Genomic DNA, 22000 nt, shown 5'->3' on the forward strand with positions numbered 1-22000 from the left:
AAACTTGCATTCAGACACCTTGGCCCCAAGCACACTTCCAATCAGAACCTAAACACTGGACCCCCACGCAAGCCTACAGGAGCCAATATCATCAATTTTTCCTCCTCCACAGCTTGGCATTGGGTTGACGCTCCTGCTAGCAACCTCCACCTTTTGGTCCGACCCTGCAAGAACGCACTGCTACCAACCACCAAGACCAAGACAAACAGCTGCGGGGATTCCCATTTTCAGGCTGGCTGCTTTCTTTTCTACTCATCAGACAACTCTCTTGTCTGTCAAATGTTAAGAATACTAATGGAGTGCAGTTGGCCTTGTTACGATTCAGCAGGCCACTATTCTCTTCGCGCGTACTGCAAGCTTCGCACAGTGCTCTTGTGCTTCGTGGCAAAGCCTACCACTACCTGGGCACCTCGCTGTTGGTGACTCAAACCGTTCAGGTTAAGGGTTCGTACAGGCTCCAAAACCACAAATTCAAGGGTTTCTGAGGACTTTCAAGGATTAGTAAATACATTTTCAAGGACCCCATGTAATGTTTTAGCTGCAATTATTTTCAACTTTTTCAGCACAATGCAAAAGTTGTTTATTGCACAATACCTAACATTAGCACACAACATTTAGATAGGTGCTAACGAGTTCGTGAAAGCTCCCCCAGCTTTATTTTTATTTCTTTTCTAGTGTTTCAAGGTTTTTTTTCTTTTATAACTGTTTTTCTCAGTCTGTTTGATTTCAAAACGGACAGAATGTTGCCTGCATCTTTTGCTTCACCAAAAGAGGCATCAGCTGAAAATATTAAATCAGCAACTTTTGCTGTAAGCTTTGCCTTCATTTTTCTCATGTTGTCATCTCCTCCTTGACAATGCATCTTTTCAACTGAGATTCAGAGAACCTTATGATATTTCAGATTTGCTTCGATGCAAGTAACTATTTGCAGACCCATCAAAGAGGACGACGTAACTGATGCATTTCTCTATCTCTTGTTGCACAGATGAAGGAAATAAAAGAAAAGACCATGGCATGCCATAAGTGCACTGTTTCTTTCCACAACAGAAGGCCTTCGCCACTTTGCTATCTGGGAACATTTTATTGAAGAGGTCATTGCTAAGCAATTATGCACTTTTGTAAAAAAGAGATCCTACCACCACCACCGTTAAGGCCCACAAAATCTCTGAATTTGTCACCTATCGGGCACTCACGCACAACACCAGGTCTTAACTCTTTCGCTACCGCGCCTATCAAAATCGATCAATTTGATCGATACTTTGGGAGCGCCTTTTCATAGCGTTCCAGGCGTTGCTCGAACAAGTAAAGCTGTTTGGAGTTAGATCAGAAAATAGCCTTTCAAAATCAGTTTTGTTTTCATTTTTGCAACAAAAACGTGATTTTTGACATGCGTTTTAATCATCTGGATGTGGAAAAGGGGCGTTGTCATCGCGCGTCACTACTAACAACGAAGAATGCGTGCCACTAGTAATTATTTTGCATCGGCATTTGCTTTTTGTTATCAGGGCATGAATGTTGAACAAGCAAACGATTTTCGATCTTTAGGTTTGCACTCTGACAATAATAATCCCAGAAATCGGCTGAAAATGTCAAGCAGCGCCTTTTGCAAAGCTACTTTATGATTTTAGGCAGTTTTATTGCCTTTGCGCACGTTGTTCAAAGTTTTGTGGTAGTTCTACTTACCCCAGGACCATTCGCAAACAGTTTACAAAAGTTCTGGTTTGGTTTCTGCATAGTGAAATTCATATTTAGCGCTACTACGCAGTTACCCAACTTTGAGGCTACCTGTCATATCGTCTTGAGCGTCTGTGACTGATCGTCAAACAAAGCACGCCGCTCCTGATTTCCCCCCACCCTAACCTGATTTCTGCGATCAGAACTTCAGATGCAAGTCAAAAGATTACACTCAGTCGCCAGATATCTATTCCGCCGAGGACAGCGCTTCAAACCGGCCTTACACACTGCCGCCTGTTCACCTTCAAGTTTCGTTTCCAGACGAGGGTATCTCCGGGGGTCTAGTGTTGCTGCTTAGTTGAACTGTCTATTCGGACGGAGTCTTTGATAAGTTTTTGTACTGTTTCATTTAAAAAGTGTTAGGTGGCACTGCAATAGAGGAGGCTTGTTGTGCTGATCTTTTTCATGGCGCAACTGCTACTCGCCAAAGCTTGTAGGGCACGATTCTAGCACATCGCACCTCATTTCTGCAAGCAAGGCTACAATTGCGAGTCAGAAGATGACAATAAAGCTCAACTTTATGTTTTGAGAGATAACTGATCGTGAACGACAACAAGCATCAGCCACGGCGTTCCGTTTACAACTTCATGCATGTTTTTTTCCGCATCGCGTGCTTGTCCCAAATATTGTGCTCGCTATAAATGCAAAGTCAGTCATTGACAAGATGTTTTTACGTTACGTGGGGGGCAAATTGGTGCCTTTAATAATGTCAAACCGCCAGATTTATTCCAGGGAACCACCCGAAATTGCACATTTTGAATTAGAGGTTGGGCTTCACCGCATGACACGAGCACTGTGCGTGCTAACATTTTTTTCTATATTATCTGACAAACTGTTCCGCGCAAGTCGACATTTTTTCTAGGGCGTGTTTTTGAAATGTTTCCCTACAAAATGTATATTCTAATTTTTTTTCTACTACCGGTGGTTTGATATACACAACTCCTTTTTTATCATTTTTCTCGACAACTTGACAAAAGTTTTGATTTTGATATTTTTTTTCACAACTATGATATATAAAAACCTTTAAAAAACTGGTGTTATTGGAAAGGCCGTTAAATTATCTGCCTTTTGTGTTCCTGCAATTAGTGCCTAACCAATTTTTTAGCAGAAAAAAAATGTTTTCTTGGACCCCTAAAAATTGGTCAATTTTCCGGCGGTAGCGAAAGAGTTAAACCAGAAAACTTTATTTTTACAGTAATGATGATAAAAAATTGGAGGACATACATAGTTTTTCATTCTTATTGTAGATACAATTTGTTGTTGTGTAAAACGACTATAATCAAATTTATTTGAACTTTTTTATTTGATTTTGTGACAGCCTTTGTAAAGAAACTGCTGGAGGGATGCAGCTGATCGAGGTACCAGTGAACTGTGCACAAATCAAGGAGTGCAATAATGCTAACAGCATCATTCTATCTGGTCTGTAGCAGAAGTTACAGCTGTTTGAAGTTTGGGCTTGAAAAGTAGGAACCAGACAACTGGTTTTGCCTTCCAGGCTTAAACTTGAAACGGTCGTAACTTCTGCTACAGACCAGTTAGAATTATGATGTCAGTCTTATTGCGCTCCTTTATTTGTGCAGAGTTCACTGGTACTTGATCAGCTCCATCCCTCCAGCAGTTTTTTTACAAAGGTTGTCACAAAACCAAATATAAAAATATGAATAAATTTAGATGTAGTCGTTTTTAAATTTTATATCTACAATGAGAATGAAAAACTACCCCAATTTTCCTCACCATAACTGTAAAAATAATGTTTTTGATCAATGACCTGTGTTCCCCCTCAAAGAGTCTTCATGTTGTCATCGCTTTTTAGCGCTGACTCTCCCACTGCTGAAATGTCAAACATATTCCCACGGCGTTTGCATTTCACACGATGTGCTTTCGTTGCGTCTGGCGAAACCCAGTCTTTGTACGGCTCAGCCACGACTGCTGAGAGGTGCACTTCCCAGGCAGATGAACTTCAACCATGTCGACGTCCACCATTTGCAGCGTAAAGGCAAGCGCAAAAGGAGCATACAAGGCACAGCAAACATGCGACGACTGAGCGTCCGCAGGCAACACGACAGAAGGTGGAGAACAGAAGTCGGATTCCATTGGATTGTATCACGGCATAGACTGGATTAAGAAGTTTCTGTTCCCAATGTTGCCTCGTACTAACGAAAATCTGCTAAATTTGGTGTAATTTTATGCGAGGCACTGAAACTTCAATGTTACAATGTTTTCTTTACGTTGGTTAAGGGGGGGACTCACATGATCACATTCCCACGGTACTTAGTAATTCATCACCCATAAAATTAAAAAAAGCATCGTGTACCGATACAAAAGGGCTTACAATTTTATAGAAATGTTTCTAGCGGCCCAGTTTGCTTCTTTTAGAAATATATCACTTGTTTACCGAAATAAAAAATAAACAAGAAATGCATTTCAGTTTCTCCAGTTGTACCCAGATGGCGCTACCTGTTTAGCAAGCAAGAGTTTTATTTTTTTAAATTTCAGTTCAGAGTTGACACGTCTCTAAAATAAGCAAACTAGGAACACTGATATGTATTTGCAAAGCTTTTCGTATTGGTGCACGATGGTTTTTCCTTAAAAAAAAATTAACCTTTTAACACTTAAAATCCACAAAAACACTTTAAATTCTTGTGAAAATACAGAGAGCCCACCGATTCACACCATGAAAATCACAAGTTTTCAAGAACCGGGAAAAAGAAAAAAAAAAAAACACAACTTTCAAGGCCTTGAAATTGACGCCTCTAAATGCAAGGGTTTTCAAGGACCTGTGCGAACCCTGGCTTACGGTGTACTCCACGGTCTATCAGGGTATGAAACTTGATTTACAGCCTGTGATGCCTACTCAAGAGTACAGTGGGAATGAGGAGAGAGGGGAAGGGAGTGCTGTGCCCGAGCGCCCGGCCCGAACCGCTTGCGGCAGACGTTCTCCAACTTGAAGGCGCCGCAGAGTCGCCTCTCCTTTCCCCTTTGCAATGGCTGGGCTGAAGCATGCCTCGGACGAACGGCCTGCGGCAGACGCGCAGCAACACGCCTGCAGACGGCGCTGCTGAGTCGCCTTCCCTTTCCCATCGTGGCGAGTTTGGCTGACACAACCGCTTCGCCTCCATTCGTCGGATTCAAACTTTGGCCAGCGAAAGTCCTGCTTGTAGCGATTCAAACCACTCGCGGCTGCAACGGACCCCCGGGGGTATAAAACAGCCCGGAAACATCAGCGAGGGCGGCACTTTTCGGAGACACCGAGTGGAAATGTGCTGTAGCCCTTGTGCCAGCCATGTAACGCTTTAGTTACTCTTGTACATACTGTCTTAAACTCTTCGTCAGCTCGAGAACTTCATCGCTCTGCTCTACGCCGCGTCAATAGCGGACGGAGCATGGCAACGTCGCAGCACCGGTGACTGCGCTCGGATGGCCAGTCGCAACAGGAGAGAAAAGCTGAAACTGGAAACCAAGAGGTGCGTCTACACAGACGAAGCTGTGGGTGCATTTCCCTGTCTTGCGACTGGGATCTTCCAAAGGGGACTACAATACGCACAGTTTCGAAGGCCTGATGCTCCCCCACATTTCCTTTTTGAGCTACGGCACGGGCTCCGTCGTCGATGCCTTGCCATGGTTCGAGCGTTCCTCCATGAGTTCCACCTAAAGCTCACACTGGCGACCAGAGGGCCTAAACTTCAACTTTTTGTGTAACGACGTAATGCACAGACAAGAAACAGTGCAGAAAAATAAAGTTTGAAACAGTGGTTCAAAGGTCAGCACAGGACCTCCTTGATTATCAGTCCCGGATCATCTGCGGACTGGTTGAGATGCGATCCAGCGCTCGATTTTCGCATGTATTCCAATGGCACTTCCGTTCCGAAGTCAGTCCTCGGACTGAGTGTGGACTGTCCAGGACTAGTAAATTGAGGATGGCCACAGTGACCACTTTAAACTACAGTAGCCGACCGATTTTTCGGACCTGGAGGGGAACGAAAAATAGTCCGAACAAAAGAGCAGTTTGAAAAATCCACGAGTCTTTACTCCTATAAGACAACTGGCAGTTCCTCGGGAAATTTCGTCTGGGATATCCAGAAAGTTTGAATTTTCGCAGTTTAAAAAAAAAAAAAAAAAAAAAAAAAAAGGTCAGCCACTGTATATGCCTACTTGCAGTATTGTCACACCCCCTACCAAACAAACAGAAAAATTAAAGCGGAAGTATTATATCCTGCCTCGAAAATTTGTAACTTGCCGTCCTTCATTGAACACTGCGTGTCCAGTCCCTAAAAGATGCAAAAGTGGATGACGCAAACGTCCTCGGGCATGCCCACTTGTCACTTGGCCCTCCTCCCACTGTTCCCCTCCCCCCCTCCTTTTCACTCATGGCAAGCACTTTTTTGAAGTCACCAGACACAGTTTGATCGCCAGTATACCTGCAAATGATTCAAGCTGATGATTTCCACTTATCCAAGCTGGTGTAACAGCACTGCAATCACATGCAACATGATAAAGGAATATGTCATCTGAAACGGAATGCTAGGTAAGTGACACAGGAACTTACAGTGGCTGCACAGGGCTGGTGTCACTAGGAAGAGGTCCACCAGCACATGCGTGAATGGAAGGGGACTGCCGCAGGACACTGCAAAGTCCATATCCGCGTTCACTTGAAAAATAAAAAAAGAAAATCGGGGCATGACAACACACAGCTGCGGGAAATTTATTTTATCATTTGTTTAAGAAACACTTCCATAACTGATAACTTCAACTGATGCAGATGTTGCGTCAATTAAGTTACTAGTTACGGAAATTGGTGGCAGATTGACACTGGTTGCCTGAAACTGTTCACCAGGTCACTCGTTCAATTTATCAAGCTTCCACCAATGGCCACTTGGACTTGGAACAAGAGTTATAATTACTGGTGCATCCCAAAGGCCAACTAGTTGCACTCAAAATTTCGACCTCTTGAAAACACTACTGCCGTATAGTCTGCTGAAAAATACTGCAAAATGCAAAGTACAACAGCTGAAAAACGCGCGTGGACGCCGCAAGCGGTCAACAGAAATCGTCGATGTTGAAACCAAAATTGAGGAGAGCACGGCCATTAAAATAACGTTGCAGCTGGCCAGTGAGCGGCCAGACGGTCAACAGCTCGGGAGCAAACCTGCGCGCAAGCTCTACGCGTGCACGGAGCAGCAAATGGGTGAAGCGCACACAGCAGAGCTCGACCGGTTCCCCAGCTGCGGTTGCCCAGAGGAAGGAGCCCCGGCCTGCTGGCCGGAGTGTCACAGGCGTGTCATGGCTGTTTATGCGATCCGCTGGAAGGTGCAGCGTGGTCGGGGGAGGAGCGTTTTTAAACGCTTCTGACTAATTAACGAGGAGTTTCACGGGGCTACCACTTGTGTCCCAGCTGATTTGGTGGTACTTACTACACATTAACAACAAATTTGGTCGAGCTGAAATTTGAGTGCAGTTGGCCTTTAAATAGTACCTAATTCATAATGGCTTGGACCATTTTATTGTATTTCAATGTTTTGAATAACTAGTATCTAGACCAAGTAAAACCAAGTTTCTAACAAGTGTATCTAGACAAAAATCTTCCCGCTACAAGGCTTTTTGGAACAGTAAAGACCCGCGGCCGCAATTCAGTGCGTGCGGTCAGGAAGGGACACGCCAGCAACGTTACGTCAGGACGCGCAGCTAGTTCAGCAGAGCCCCAAGAGATGGCACGACCACTCCATGCGCGCGCAAAGGAACGTATATATGCAAATGTGCACGTGCACCGCCGAGATGACTCTGGTGAGAGACTGGGAGAACAACTCAAGGCAGCTGCAACACAGTTCAGCCACTTTAGGCGGGGACTGCTTTTGTTACGAGCCGTCTGTGCTTCCTGGTCCGATCATGAATAGATGGCGTGAATCATGAACACCGTTGAGATTAGTGCTCGCACGCTCTCGGAGACCCCAAATGGCTGTGCTTGGGCACTACTGTCTTCCGCACTTCTGTACCGACAACCAACGGTAGCCCACACGGTTGATGCACCGGTAGCTACTGTGATGGCCTGCGCTGGAGAGCCAGATAGATTGCCCCTAAGAACCCACATCTTATTCCAGAAGCTTAAGAGCGTTAAAAATACACTTATTTCATCTTAATCTTTACCGAAAAGATTCACCATTCTTCCATACATTCATTAATTTATTTACCACCCAGGCATGACGATAGGGTGAGGTAGTTCATACAAACAAGGATTTCTATTAATTGCTTTAATTTTACCCTCTTAATTCCCTGTACAGATTATGTGAAGCACTTGGGCAGGCCATCTGGGGCCTTGCAGCTGGCAGTGTAAAACACTGCCGCCTACTGTAAGACTTCGCACGAGTAGGCTGTACACATAGTGCCTTCAAAGAGTGCTAATTCAGTAACAGCCACACTCTTGTTTGCAAAGGCACTTTAATGAACCAATAATCTCGCTTGTGTAAACTAACGAGTCAACAAAGTGGATCTGGTGTTGTCCAGTAGTTTCATTAATTCTGAATTGTCTGTACAATGCACGCCCCCCTACACAGTGTCACAGCTGCGCAGAAAAAGGCAAACCTGTATAAACTAAACATTGAACGAGCATTTTGGCCCTTCCTGCACATACAAGAAAGTTACGTTAAAAAAAGAAAAAAAAAAGAAAAAAAAAAGAAGAAGGAAGCTCACACTAATGTCCAAGACTTGAAGGTAGCGAAGTCGTAGGCAACCTTCATGACCTTCACGACTGTTTAAAACTCCACGATTGCAACCGATTCGATTCTTTGCTGCTGCTGCTGCAATGATCTTTAATCCATCATTGTTGTGATAAGTCTGCGCTTCCTTAATTTTTTTTTTTTTTTTGGAAGTGGTGGTCATTGGACATCACCTTGGAGGGGCGTATGCTATAACATGTCTTTCTCATTCTGTGCAAGTGTTGCCAAGATAACCGTGAACACTGCATTTTTTTTGGGGGGGGGGGTTGCAAATCTTGGCCAATCCCCCAAGTGGGTATGCTTGGCTGGCAAATGAGCGTCGATGACACTGGGCAGTCGCCGCAATGCCTGCTCACACGCGCGCTTGGCATTTTTTTTGTTTTTTTAGCAGCCAGGCAGCTGCCCCAATCTTGGCTTGGCTTGACTTGGCATGCTTGGCTTGACAGACGTGCGCAGGGGACGCCGGGCAGTCGCCGTGAGACCCGCGATCACGTGCGTGCACTCGGCAATATCTTCATATTTTTAACTGCCACTGAAATTTAGAGCTGAAAACTACTGCCCTAAATCTACGAAACCAGCTCTAAATTTCAGTTCAGGGCACTCTAAACTGGAATCTAGGAATTCTGCGGAATCTAGGAAAAACTGCCTTGCTGCAGACCGCTGTGATCCCGTACGTGCACCGTTTATCACATGCCTTGAAGAATGTTGCCGGATGTTATGGGGTTGGAGTACTTTCTCTGCTCGGAATAAGCTTGGCAAGCTGTGTAAAATGATGGAAAGGAAGTTGACAGGACACGAGTCTGGCAGCCGTTACAATGTTTTAAGCATGCTTTGCCATTATCACGTGATAACGTTTATATTGGCCAGTCAGGCAGATGTATCAATTTTCGAGTCGTGGAACATCGGAGGTCAGTCCCGAACAACCCCCATGCACACATCGCTCGACATTGCACAACCCACGCAGATAAGAACCAAGTGCAATGTTGTCCACTGTTTGTGAACACCAGTGTGTTATGGCGGCACAATCAGCAATTGACGAGAGAGATAGTTGAAGCATTCTATGTAAGAAAGAACAATGAAGAGTGGGTCAGCCACGCATCCGTGGCATTACATGAAAAGAAATTTCTTTTCTTATCAAATGTATTAACGTAGGTGTTTTGTGGGTTGTTTGTTGAATGTGAACATTGTAATTTTGTGTTTATCGAACCATAATCCTGTAACCGTTGTAATCTTGTGTTAATCAAACCGCACTATCGAGGGATTGACCTGAGCACGTGTTCGTTCTATGTTTGTGTTTATGCGTAATAAAAAAAAGTTGCGAGTTAGCGCCGTCGTGTGCGTCTTCTCTGCTTTCGTCCCGTTTCAAAGCGCTACTTAACGATGTATCAACACCAACTAACCCAACTGTCGATTTCACTGACCTAATAATGGCATGCCATTGGTACATTTGGAAAGCCGCATTTCCCATATGTAGAAGGCCGCAGTTGTTACTGTAATTAAACCCCGCGCCAATTTGACTTGCATGGAAAGAAACGGCGCTATTTGTGTGTTCCGGTTGATATTTTCGTGAGCATGTTTCCTTTGTCCGTGAACGCACACGTCGGTTGGTGCGCCCGCACAAGTCAAGTCTCCCAGCCAGCTCGGGAAGGACACTGACCACCAGGCGGCCCACCTTGCTCGGAGTAGCCGCTGTCGTCGAGCCCGGCCGGGCGCGCGTAGGCGGCCGGCAGGTATCCCTTGGCGCCCGTGCGCAGGCTGCAGCCCAGCAGCCAGCCGGGCTGCTGCTGCTGGGGCCAGACCCGCAGCCGCTCCCCGGCTGACACCGAGAGCTCGTCGGGCCTGCGCGCCTGGTACGGGTACAGGGCCACCCACGACTCCATCCGCCACCGACACCAGGAGGCCTGCCAAGAAGACGAGAACTAGCGTCACCGAGTGGATGCTGCCGGTGACTGATGAGCCGCTGGGTGAGGGAGGCGGACACGGCCAGAGAACAAAGCTCTTTCTGAGGCACATGGGGGGCTCCTTTTCTTTGCAATTCGTTTCCAAGGCAAGCACTGTGGAAGGGGGCGCAGCCATTTTTGGTGTCTACTTTTTGAGGCACATGGGGCAGCCAATGCAAATTTACTGATCACATTTCTGAGACGGTGGCTCTTTTATTCGATCAGCCACTTGACGCTTTCGCGAACACTGCGAGAGGAGCCCTTTTTGTGCGCTATAGCCAACACAAGGAACACCCTGAAGAAAAAAGGCAACATTTGCGGGGCACTCCCTTTATGGCACTAAAAGGACACGGAGGAACAAACACCTGGTGCATGTCCCTGAAGCAGTTGTGTCTCCGGCCTCAAGAAGCCTGCCTCTGTCTTGCAATTCAGCGAATTTGTCAGAGTGACAAACATACTTCCGTGGGCTCTACATGTTGAAAGCAGGGCCCCCTAATCCCAAGGGGAAGAAAGAAAACTTGTGCAGGAAATAAACTAAACAGCAGCCTTGGCCTTGCATTGATATTGAATGCAGTTCCAGTGACTGAGTGGGGGATTTCTCGCAGCGCATGGCTTGCATGTGCTCACACACAAGCAACAAACTATTGCACTTGGAAGATTCAACACAACGCCCACACAGAAGGGTCACTCTGCCTCAGGAAAGTGCCAACCACGCTACGCCAACCAGGCATGCTGCACACCAATTAGTCCATCGGACGCATCAAACAGAGCAGACTGAGAAGTCGCAAGAAAATAATGGCTGCTGATGAAGAAAGCTGCCACACAAGGGTGGTCAGCATGTGGCAATGCGCACTGACAGGGCCCCCTTCATTTGCACAGAAGAACACAGATCACTACAACACTGGTGCCCCTGTACAGCCACCACATGGCAGAATACCGTATTTATTCGAATATAAGGCGAGGTTTTTTTTCAAAATCCGTAGTCTCAATGTCATACCCCACCTTACATTCGAAGCTCAGTATATATATATATATATACATATATATATACACATATATATATACACACACATATAGCCTGGAAACGTAAAAACTCGCACAGAGCACGAGAAAATAAGGTAAGTAAAGTCAGACACACGAGAAAAATGTTAAAAAATAAAAATAAAAGTTTACTGACGTTTCTGGAAGAGGACTTCCTTTCTCCAAAGGAAGTCCTCTTCCTGAAACGTCAGTAAACTTTTTATTTTTTTTATGTTTTTCTCGTGTGCCTCTGTCTCTACTTACCTTATATATATACATACATATGGCAATTTTTTTACTCTCCAAACTGCACTCTCGCCTTATAATCGAATAAATGTGGTAGTTCTGCGGCGAAAGTAATGAAACATCTGTCTCGCGCCACTCTTGAGAAGGTTCTGGGATGGCATGACACAGATTAGTAGGTGGTTCCCATCACCAGCTTTTCACGCACTTCCCTCTGCCATGCCCACCACAAACAGCCATGCGCATGCATTATCACGAGGTCAGCTCACTCCCTTTTTCTGGTATGTCATCTGAAAGCGAAGCTTTTTTGGATTTGGAATTAACGGGTATGTAAGGAGCTTGAGAATGGTGCTTGGATGAGTCAACAAAGGAACATGACTATGAAAATTCATTGCCTCCATCAGAAATCGAGCAAACAATGCAACAAAGCTACTCTAATTAACCTTATTATTCCAGTAGGCCCCTATTACACATACTTCTAGTAGCGGATTTGCAACATGACAGCCAGTTAGTAGGTTTGGCCACTATTCAGATATTGATTTGATTGATTGTAGGGTTTAACGCGCCGACGCTACACAGGCGATGAGGCACACCGTAGTGGAGGACTTCAGAATAATTTTGACCACCTGGGGATGTTTAGCGACTATTCGGATATTGTTACACAAAGTCTGACTTGAAAATGACGCAAGTGCTTCCACTTTTTGTCAGCACCATTAACTTTTGGCGTTCTCTAAAACGATACTGTTATCCGCTGCAGTGGCTAAGGCGTTGTGCTGCTGAGCACAAGGACGCAGGTTCGATTTTTAACCACGGTGGCTGCTTTTCTGATGGAGGCGAAAAGCAAAAACTCCCGTGTGTACGAGATTTCGGCGCATGTTAAAGATCCCCAGGTGGTAAAAATTAATCCGGAGCCCTCCACTATGGCGCGCCTCATCGCCTGCATTGCATCGGCATGTTAAACCCTACAATAATAATAATAATCATCAAAACAATAGTTATGTTTTCACGGCCTTAACCACCTAACTGAAGGCATTTTTTATGTAGCAAGCTCGTTCTGAAGAGAAAAAGAGCGCTCACACTCATACTTTCTGAATGCTGATAAGGTCTAGTTTGCACATGTGCTCTATCATATCCAGCCCCCCTCTTTTCTTGAAGTTGTGTGGTAATCCTAAGGCTTGCCCTAGACACTTTTCTTCTTTCAACAATCTGAGTGCCGCTTAGAAAGAATGCCTGGATATTCCACGCACATGTTCAGTTTTTGACAAGCTTGATATGATGTACTAAAACACTTCTTTTTCAATGGGGCGCCGAAGCATCAACCAGTACAAAGTGGCTGCCGAGCTATCTGTGCAGCCTTCAAAGGGACTGCACATCAGCTGCTTTTTTTTTTTTTTTTAGGGGGGGATGACTGACCCTTGCATTTCCATGACTGTACAACTTCATCCCTCTTGACATGACGGTACATGTTAAAATAACAAATCGTCAGTACTCTTACTGCTTGAATGACAACAGCCGTGTGCTATCTACATACCGAATTGTGGCAAAGAGTGTAGCCCCGTGGTAAGCAAAACAAATGGTTTCGCTCTTAGCGGTAGTGGGACGCGCGATGCCGCTGTGTGGTGAGAGTGCGGACTCCTGAAACTCAAGCATGCGCGGCTGAACATCCGCATTGCGAAGAAGCTCACCCCCTCAGAAATATGCGCGGAGGTTTGCTCCGGCACTGTGGCTGGGGGTGCTGCTGATGGCCAACTGCGCGATCTCAAAATCGCAGAGCTCTACAGAACCTGGTCGAGCACACCGAGACGGCGATAACACCTTTCTGTTGCGTAAAATAGAGTAAAAAACGGCGCAAGCATCAGAGTGAGGTAACAAGCTGAAGGGGCGTGCTGCGACGGTACACGGTGTTGGTGTCACTGCATACATTACGGGCGCAAAAGAAACGTATTTGAGCACTGGGAGTCACCAGACGAGCGCCTTCCGCGCAGGCTACGCCGCTCGACACCTCGACCGGAAAAGCCGTCGCTTTCACGGCCAGGCGACCAAGGCCCTCCCGACGACAGATTGACACTGCACTTTCAGGCACGGATCACGTTAGGTGCCTCGAAACGTCGCGAGGCGTGGCGACATCGTAGGTGCCGTGCAACGCTGCGGTATGACAGGGAAGCTAGCAGAAAGGAAGCCAGGTTAGTCAGCCCTCAAGAGGCGGCACGCAAGTTGTCTAGCTCGGCTCAAATCGGAGATTGCGGAACACTGCCGCTCACGCACCACGGGCGGGGAAGTCCTTGTAGCCTCCTGGACCGTCGACTATGCAACTACGTAGCGCGTACACATCCTGGCACCGCTACGTCTTCGTAACATCACGATGCCATCGTTTCCACGCTATGCCGGCCATGCAACAATATTAAATCATGCATTTTGAAATCAAGGTAGAGAGGGCGCAACCAGCTCAAGGTGCCGCCTTTCTTTCTCGAAGCCGTCAGCAGCCAATAAAAATTAGTACCAAAGCCAGGCTAAGCCAGTTCAAGCCAACACTTGCCACAAAGAGCCATGACCTAGCTAGCCATAGCCAAGAGCGCGTTACATACATTCGGTCAAATGAGTTTCTTATCTGTTCCGTTATTCTAGTCCTGCGCAGCGCTCTAGACCATAATTGCAGCCGCGAGATCCATGGAAAACTTCAAATGTGATTCAATACATCAACGCGCACGTCTGCGCAATGGAGTACAGATGCCCATCCTGGGTTTGGGTGAGTGCTGTAGCGAGATAAGAAGCGAAAGTAGTTTCGCCACTACTTCGTGGTGGTGATCGGCGGTTCCGATGTCCGCAGGCACGTCGCACAGCGGCGGGTACTGCCACTCCACCGTGGTGTACGCTCTCCGGGAGTGCGGCTACCGCCTCGTGGACACCGCCAAGCGCTACGGCTGCGAGCAGTACCTGGCCACGGCCGTGAAGGAGAGCGGGGTGCCGCGCGAAGAGCTGTTCCTGGCCACCAAGCTCTGGCCGCGCGACTACTGCGGCGCCGGTGGCGACGACCCCCGGGGCGCCCTGCGTGGCTCGCTGCATAGGCTGGGGGTGGACTACTTGGACCTGTACATGCTGCACTGGCCCGAGTGTCCGTCGGGCTGCGCGGACCGGCAGCGGACGCTGAACGAGACGTGGCGCGCGCTCGAGCTGCTGTACGACGAGGGCCTGTGCCGCGCCGTGGGCGTGAGCAACTACGAACTCGACGACCTGGAGCGGCTGCTGGACGAGTGCAGCGTCGTGCCGCACGTGAACCAGCTCGAGTACCACCCGCAGCACGCGCCGGAGGACCTGGTGCACTTCTGCAGGGACCACGGCATCCTATTCCAGGCAGGCGGGCGCCGGGGACCCGCTGGGCGCCGTCGCTGAGCGCCCCGCGCTGTGCAGGGCTACTCGCCGCTGGCCAAGGGCCGCCTGCTGCTCGATCCTGTTGTGTGCAGCGTCGCCAGGCGCCACCGCCGCTCGCCCGCCCAGGTGCTGGTGCGATGGTCCCTCCAGAAGGGCGTCGCCGCCATCCCCAAATCGACGCACAGGGACCGGGTGCGCGAGAACGCACAGGTGCGCGCCCTGCACGTCTCTGTGCCGGGCGGCAGCGCTGTGTGCTGTCGCCTCTTGTCCCTGGCGCTGCTTAAACTGCTCTTTAAATACGCACCAACTAGCCCAAAAACACTGCCTTGACCCTGTATACTCATGCGCATATGCACACATTTGGCCTTATTCTTTGTTGCTTGCTGCAATACAATGCACGAGGTGTTCTGTATGCTACCTGGGCTAAGTGCAACCTTATTCTGCCTCGATGACCTCATATGGCTATGCTGCACAGACATGATCACTTTGCTGAGCACGAGGTCGCTAGTTCGATTCCCGGCCGCGGTGGCCGCTTTTCTGGTAGAGGCGAAAAGCAAAAACGGCCATGTGTACGAGATTTCGGCGGACGTTAAAGATCCTCAGGTAGTCAAAATTTATCCGGAGCCCTCCACTATGGCGCCTCATCACCTGCGTTGCGTAGGCTGTTAAACACTGCAATCAATCAATCGATATGATCACTTTGACAGTGATCGCTCGAGCAGCGACCGAAGCAAGCAGCAGTGTCACGTTACTTTATCGCCTTCTATGGCAAAGAAAATGTCAGAATAGTTTCCCTCTTTTTCACTGTTCCTCGAGCAGCTGTCATTTCCTTCTAGCAATTTGCAGCTTTTCGTGGTTTTTGTACACGTCAACCAACAGTGGTGACACTGCAAGCATCATATTCTTCTGCAACTGTGGGAGTGGACGCAATCAGTTGGAAAGTTATCATGCAAGCATCAACCCATGCTTTATGTGGCAACCAGGCATTCATATGTCGCGTAGAGGCTCTGATAATTCTGGTATGTTTGTCCAGAAGCTGCACACTGAAGTTGTTTATAAACTCTTTTGTCTGAGTCACCATTACGGTGCTTGTGGGCTCTAGACGACAGTGACAATGTTATCGAAGGCTGCGAGAGCAGCAAAACGTGGTTCAGTTATTGCCGTCCCAACGAAAAAGCTTAGCCTTTGCACAAAGGTGTCGTCGTTAGCGAATATAAAAGGCAAGGAGATGCACAAGACTGCGATAAGAAGGAAACAAACACAGAAAAAATGTGGCAGTGGCGAGTGAGTCATGGGGGCGACGATTGTAGCCCGTAAGGGCCTATGAGGAAAAAGAGGCAGCGCAATCGTTATCTCTGCCGTTCCGAAATTGGCCGCCGTACAGCTTGAAAGGCTCACTGGTCATTGTTCCCGCGATCACCTTCAAACTCGCCACCACTGTACAGCATTTCAGACACTGGTTGCAAGACACTCCCTTCCCCACTTGTGTATGCATCCAGTGATAAACAAGAAAAAAAAAAGGCAGAAACCACTCAAAGTACTCAGTAAGTGTTGTGCCGATCAGTTGCTAGTAGTGAAGACGTATGTGCAGGCACTTTCTGTGCAAGTAGTTTTTTGGTGTTGTTGCTGGTGATACCTTGATGCCATCTCGTAGCAGTGTAGTGCAAAATGGGTGGCAAAATGAAAGGGGAAAGACAAAAACACGCACAGTGCACCATGGCTTGGGCCTGTTGGTAGTGCATTACAAGACATTGTGATGAACAAAGGATGAAAATCGTGCTGTGGTTTTCTGCTTTTTTTTATCCCCGCCCTTCATTTAGTGGTATAGGTCTGGTCATTGTGGACGTAACTCGTTTCTTTTACTTTGTCGACATCGTTTTAGGAATACAGTTCCGAATTAGAGGCCAGTACGCCGACCACAAAGTCTTCAAGTAAGGAAATTAACGTCTCAGCTCCCTTCACGGGAGCCCTGGCCACAAGTCATTGTGACCAGGGCTCCCGGGGGGAGCTGAAACGTTTTTTTAATTATTCAGTTTATGGTTGGCGTACTGACCCTTTATTCTGTACTATGCGTCCTGACCAGACAGGTTTCCATCACACCCTTGCTTCAGAATACAGTTCAGTGAAGTAGCAGCAGCAGGATGGCTCACCGCAACAGCAAGTCTTGCGATTTCAAGAAAGACGTTAAGAATGCAGACAGTGGAATGACCCGCATTTTTTGTTTGCTTGAATGGGCCTGCAGAGACACGAAATTAACCGTGCAAGTATGGTCTTTGAGACGAGACGGTGTGGATGCATCGTGGTGGCTTCAGGATGAAAGGCTAGTGCAGTCGAAGTTTGTTAGCTCGAACTCTAAGGGGACCGTGAAATTGTTCGAATTAATAAGCGGAGTTCGAATTAATGGGAGGGCGCTAGAATGAATGGATATCGCACCACACTGCACAGGCAGAAGACAAAGAAGCCACATCTGGACTTGCTATCGCGAATTAGGCACTACTACACGTTTGTGGCAGGTGATTTCGTAAATAATGTTCATGGAGCTTGAACAGCAAATGAAATTAATTGATCAGCCAGTTGTTTGTCTGTTTCGTTGTTTTGCATCTCTAGTAAATTTGGTTTGGTTTGGATTTGCAACACATTGTTATCGCTCTGGGCCGGATTCTTCTGCAAGGCGCGATGGAAACCAGGGGATCGTAGTTCGAATTAACCGTTCTGGATGCAGACGCGTTTGGATTATCTGGAGTTTTCCCCCGATGATTGATTGATTGATGGTAGGGTTTAACGCGCCGACGCAACGCGTTGATAAGGCGCGCCGTAGTGGAGGGCTCCGGTTTAATTTTTACCACCTGGGGATCTTTATCGTGCGCCGAAATCTCGTACACACAAGCGTTTTTGCTTTTCGCCTCCATCAGAAAAGCGACCGCCGCGGCCGGGAATCGAACCCGCGACCTCGTGATCAGCAGCGCAACGCCTTAGCCACTGAGCCACCGTGTCGGGTAGTTTTCCCCCGATGAAATATACAGGGCTGTGCCGGAACCAGGGCTTCAGTTCGAATTAACTAAGTTCAAATTAACGAGCTTTTACTGTACAACCGACGCGGAGCCTTTGTGTGTGCCAGCGCATACAAATAATTTTAGTAAAAGCTGTGGTGATAGTAAGGTTTTAATGTTCACGTAACTAACATTAGTGAGATATATTTGGACTGCAGGTTTTATGGGGCTAGTTACCCCAAGGTATAAAAAAAATCTGCTACAGAAGTGTGCAAGGCAAACGTGCTGATGTTCCATCTGAGAGTTTAGGAAATAGTCCCTTCAGGCACTTCTTTTTTTTCTCTACTGTAACATTGCAAAGGGATTTCAGCCCTACAGCTCAACATGACATTTTGTGATCCAATATTTGTGGAGAAATACTTGCATGAGTGTAAAAATGATGCATTTCTGAGGGGTGCTGCTCCAAAGCCATGTTGGGGACAGACCTTGAAACAGAGGTGCCCCACTTGTGACGTATCAGTCTGCAGTGTCACAAAGATGGGCTGAACACCACAAAGGAGTCTCCTATGAACTGCACAGGTGAAATGGCCCTTGGCCCAGGAAAGCCCAGGGCTGCAGTCATAGGTTGCCAAACAAAAACTGGATTAAAGGGGCCGTGCAGAATGCTTGCCTGGCAGCAAATGATACTTCATTCACAGAGAAATTAATTCAATTTAAAATTTTGATTCTCCCGCCAAATCGTGTTTCGTGACGTCCGCGATGACGCAACAAGGACAGGTCTTCAAGGGGACATTAGTACGCCATTTAGTCTGCAGCGGACTCCGGAACGGCGTTTACCGTCAGTCCTCCTAAGTGGTGCCACCATACTCTGCAGGACGGCTGTCTGCCCTCGCTTTGTTTCTGATTGTATTTGCACCTGGCTTGTTTTTGTTGCAGTTGGAAGTAATCGTTTCGTGAAACGTTGGGTATGCTCGACAGACAGGTTCACCAAAGACAATATGTCGCTTGCGCCAATCGGCCATTGTCGTGTGAGACAACACTAACTGAAACCGGACTGCCGTGCAGTTATAATAAGCATAGTGCGTGCAGTACGAACATCAGTATGCGCTGGGGCTTTTGTGTGTGTGTACTTTCATAACTTCCATTGTTTACTCCACCAATCTTAATGCTGTAGAATGAATATGCATTACATTTAAGCGAAAATATCTCGCTCTGCAAGCTTATAAGCCCCGCCCCACTTGCGTTTGCCGACCTCACTCAACGCGCAGCTGTGCGTATTACGTCATAGGTGCTAGTGCGGTAAATGAGTTAGTACGTCACATGGTCATTCCCTTTTTTCCCTGGTGGCACATACTCAACATAAATCTGTACATGGACTGCATCAGTGCTGCTGCTTGGCGACTAAGGAATGGAGTTGTTGGTGCAAGGGCCCGGCAGTGCGTCTGTTAGCGAGTTTCGTTAAATTTGTTATTAAAGCTCTTGGATGAGCTCTAGAATGGCTCACAGGTGCAGACACACATACTGCAATGGTTAGGATTTTTGCGGCCGTGGAAAGCACTGGCTGTGACCATACACCAGATGCTGTGTGCGCTGCAGTGCGTCCAAGCCACTCTCTTTGTGTGCAGGTGTTCGACTTTGAGCTGAGCCCGGAAGACATGGCTGCCCTGGGGTCCCTCAACCAAGGCCTCCGCTGCATTGAGCGAGCCGGGGTGCAGCAAAAGATAGACTCTGAGCTTCCCGACGGCTACAAGCTCGCAGGACGACTTAGCTTGCGCAACTACAGCTGAGCTCACACTGGCAGCACGCATCCCAATAAACACATTGTTTGGCCACTGGCCACCTTTGCCTTATGACTGTTGCACTTTAGTATCTGAAGCTTTCGCAGGTGGTAGCGAACGTTCAGCACAAAAAGCTGTACAGACACACGATTTGCAGGTGAGTTTATTCTGGGTGCAACGCACATTTATTGGTTTGCGACTTGGCTGACACTTCACAGTAAGTTCAAACGAGAATGCTGAAGCTCTGTTTTCATTGCAGGCACGAGTATCCCTGCCAGTTCAGTAGGAATGGACTACATGGGCACGGCATGTGTGGTTCACAAAGTGTTGCGGGAAAGCCTTTGTTTTCGCCTCCAGCAGCTGGGTCAGTCTACGTTTCATCAAGAGCTGAAAAACCTGGAACGGCAAGAGCGTCAGTGTGTGTCACGGCCGCGCTCTTCCACGTTCATAAAAAACAGCGCATCACCCACTTACACCAGCATCAAGAACATGACCAGGATATTCCAGAGACCAATCAGTGCCCTGAAGTAGCGGATGGCGCCCAGGAGCTCGCGGATCTTGTCACCTGCAAAGAATATCTTGAAAATACTTGCGGGCGGTGCAGCTCAAATAAATCATACCGGCTGTCAGTTCCGTTTTCTCTACGAAGCCTTCACTTCGGCCTCCCGGGCTGCAAATGATAAGGCAATGTAGAAACAATCACGGTTAGAGCATCATTTAATGTCCCCAAACTTGTAGCAAGACGACAAAATCTTGCCCCTGAGAGCCCATTGTAGTTCTCACGTAGCCACAACCCAATGCGAAAATGCACACAGCAGGAGTGGCTGAGTGTACTTAGTGGCCCTGGACTTCTACGCGGAAGGATTAGCGTTGCGCGAAAGAGGGAGAGCAACTTACAGCTTAAAATTTATTACAGCACCAGCATTCAACAGTAGAGTCCTGCAAGGAAGGAGACGTAAAGCTTGGTTGGGCTTGGGTGCTTCAAAGAGCACTTTCGTTGACGTGAAACAACACTCACCCGAACAAGATCAAGTCTGAAAGCATATTTTCACCCTGAACGCGATTAGCTGACCGTGAAAAGGTTTGGACTGAACTGCCAGTGGTTCACAACTATGCAACATCCAGCGTCTGCAGAAAGTTCAAGACGAGTCGCGCAGGTAACACATAACACGGCCACAAACAAGCGAACGATTGCAGCGAGTCTGACTGCAGTTGACTGCTTCGGCGCTCCGTTTGCTTCGGTATCTTGTCCTCGTCTTGTCTGCGTGGTTCACCCACAGAACAGTCACCCAATTCACCAACGCCAACACCACCATAGAATACGCCGATGGCCTTTTTCTTTCTTTTTTTTTTTTCTATTGGCGGTGAGCGCGACCACGGGCGGCGCTGCGGAGCGCGCCTCCGTGACGTCGGCTTAGGGATTCTCGCATTTGTCGTCTGCTTCACTCGCGCTCGCTCTCTATGCTGTTTCTTTGCGCGCGGTTGAGATTTTGTGCTTGTCCACAGCAGATCTCGCGAATGCGCAACTTTTTTTTCGTAACAAAAGACTTAAAATAGCGTAAACTAGCTCAAGGCGTGATTTTTAAGTATAGCTTTTGATACCGCTCCGGAAAAAAACATTGCCGGCGTCGCCCATGCATTGCTGCGAAGCTGGTCCTGTGCGGAGCGCGAAGAGTCGGACCTAGGCGTCAGCCTCTGTGTTCAGCAGTCTTTCGAACAAAGGTAACAGCCGCAGGCTGACAACCGACAACAGCGAAAATGGAAGACCAAAACAAATTCCAGGCCATCGGGGCTGTCGGCTTTGGCAGACGGCATTACGATTCCAGCTAATCGTATGTAAGGTAAGACAGATTTGGCAACCGTGCTTAACACTCGAAACTATTGTATCAAGTCACTTTACGTTGTCACGGCATGAAAGTGTGGGCACAAATAATGTAGGTTGATTTCCAAATAACCTGCTGTGTGTATAGGCGCGTGCTGGTTTTATACCAGGCTTCTAACCAGTATGCAGGCTTATTGAGCAAAACGAGTAACCTGTAAGGCAAACATACAGTAAGACTATGTTTGTTCAGATTTAGAGGGATATTTCGGTACATTTGCCACAGCCATATCATCCCAATATTCAGATAGGCGTTATAGTAAAACTGCACTCAAGAGGGGGAGGACCAGGAGGAGGAGAAAAATTTAACAGTAAAATCGAGCTGGTTAGTGGGCAG

General features: G+C 47.5%; 3 protein-coding genes across 7 annotated transcripts in view; 1 reads left to right on the plus strand and 2 right to left on the minus strand.

Moving 5' to 3' along the window:
• The window catches only part of Pi3k21b (phosphatidylinositol 3-kinase regulatory subunit alpha), a 42225-nt gene extending 28173 nt beyond the window's left edge, over nt 1–14052 (minus strand). For 3 of the 5 annotated variants that reach the window (XM_077693770.1, XM_077693768.1, XM_077693767.1), the window contains exons 1-3: nt 13913–14052; nt 10117–10345; nt 6281–6382 (exon numbers count right to left, since the gene is read on the minus strand). In XM_077693770.1, the coding sequence (XP_077549896.1) occupies nt 6281–6382; nt 10117–10324 (310 nt within the window). In that variant the 5' untranslated portion in view covers nt 10325–10345; nt 13913–14052. The remainder of the gene's footprint in view (nt 1–6280; nt 6383–10116; nt 10346–13912) is intronic. The other 2 variants (XM_077693771.1, XM_077693769.1) reach the window with 1 other exon arrangement.
• A 119-nt stretch (nt 14053–14171) lies between these two features.
• Nucleotides 14172–19852, plus strand: LOC144162999 (putative oxidoreductase ZK1290.5). The gene is made up of 4 exons (XM_077693772.1): nt 14172–14393; nt 14475–14998; nt 15056–15226; nt 19632–19852. Exons 1-4 carry the CDS (start codon nt 14315–14317, stop codon nt 19791–19793), a joined length of 936 nt encoding a protein of 311 aa, XP_077549898.1. The 5' UTR covers nt 14172–14314; the 3' UTR covers nt 19794–19852.
• An 80-nt stretch (nt 19853–19932) lies between these two features.
• On the minus strand, nt 19933–21133 carry LOC144163001 (protein SMIM7 homolog). Its single transcript, XM_077693773.1, has 5 exons — nt 20803–21133; nt 20682–20723; nt 20405–20454; nt 20259–20349; nt 19933–20180 (listed from the first exon to the last, which is right to left on the minus strand). Exons 1-5 carry the CDS (start codon nt 20826–20828, stop codon nt 20165–20167), a joined length of 225 nt encoding a protein of 74 aa, XP_077549899.1. The 5' UTR covers nt 20829–21133; the 3' UTR covers nt 19933–20164.
• Between the last annotated feature and the right edge of the window lie 867 nt (nt 21134–22000).

This window comes from Haemaphysalis longicornis, unplaced genomic scaffold (genome assembly GCF_048455015.1).
Source record: "Haemaphysalis longicornis isolate Haplotype H1 unplaced genomic scaffold, Haemaphysalis longicornis Haplotype H1 scaffold_12, whole genome shotgun sequence".
NCBI lineage: Eukaryota > Metazoa > Arthropoda > Arachnida > Ixodida > Ixodidae > Haemaphysalis > Haemaphysalis longicornis.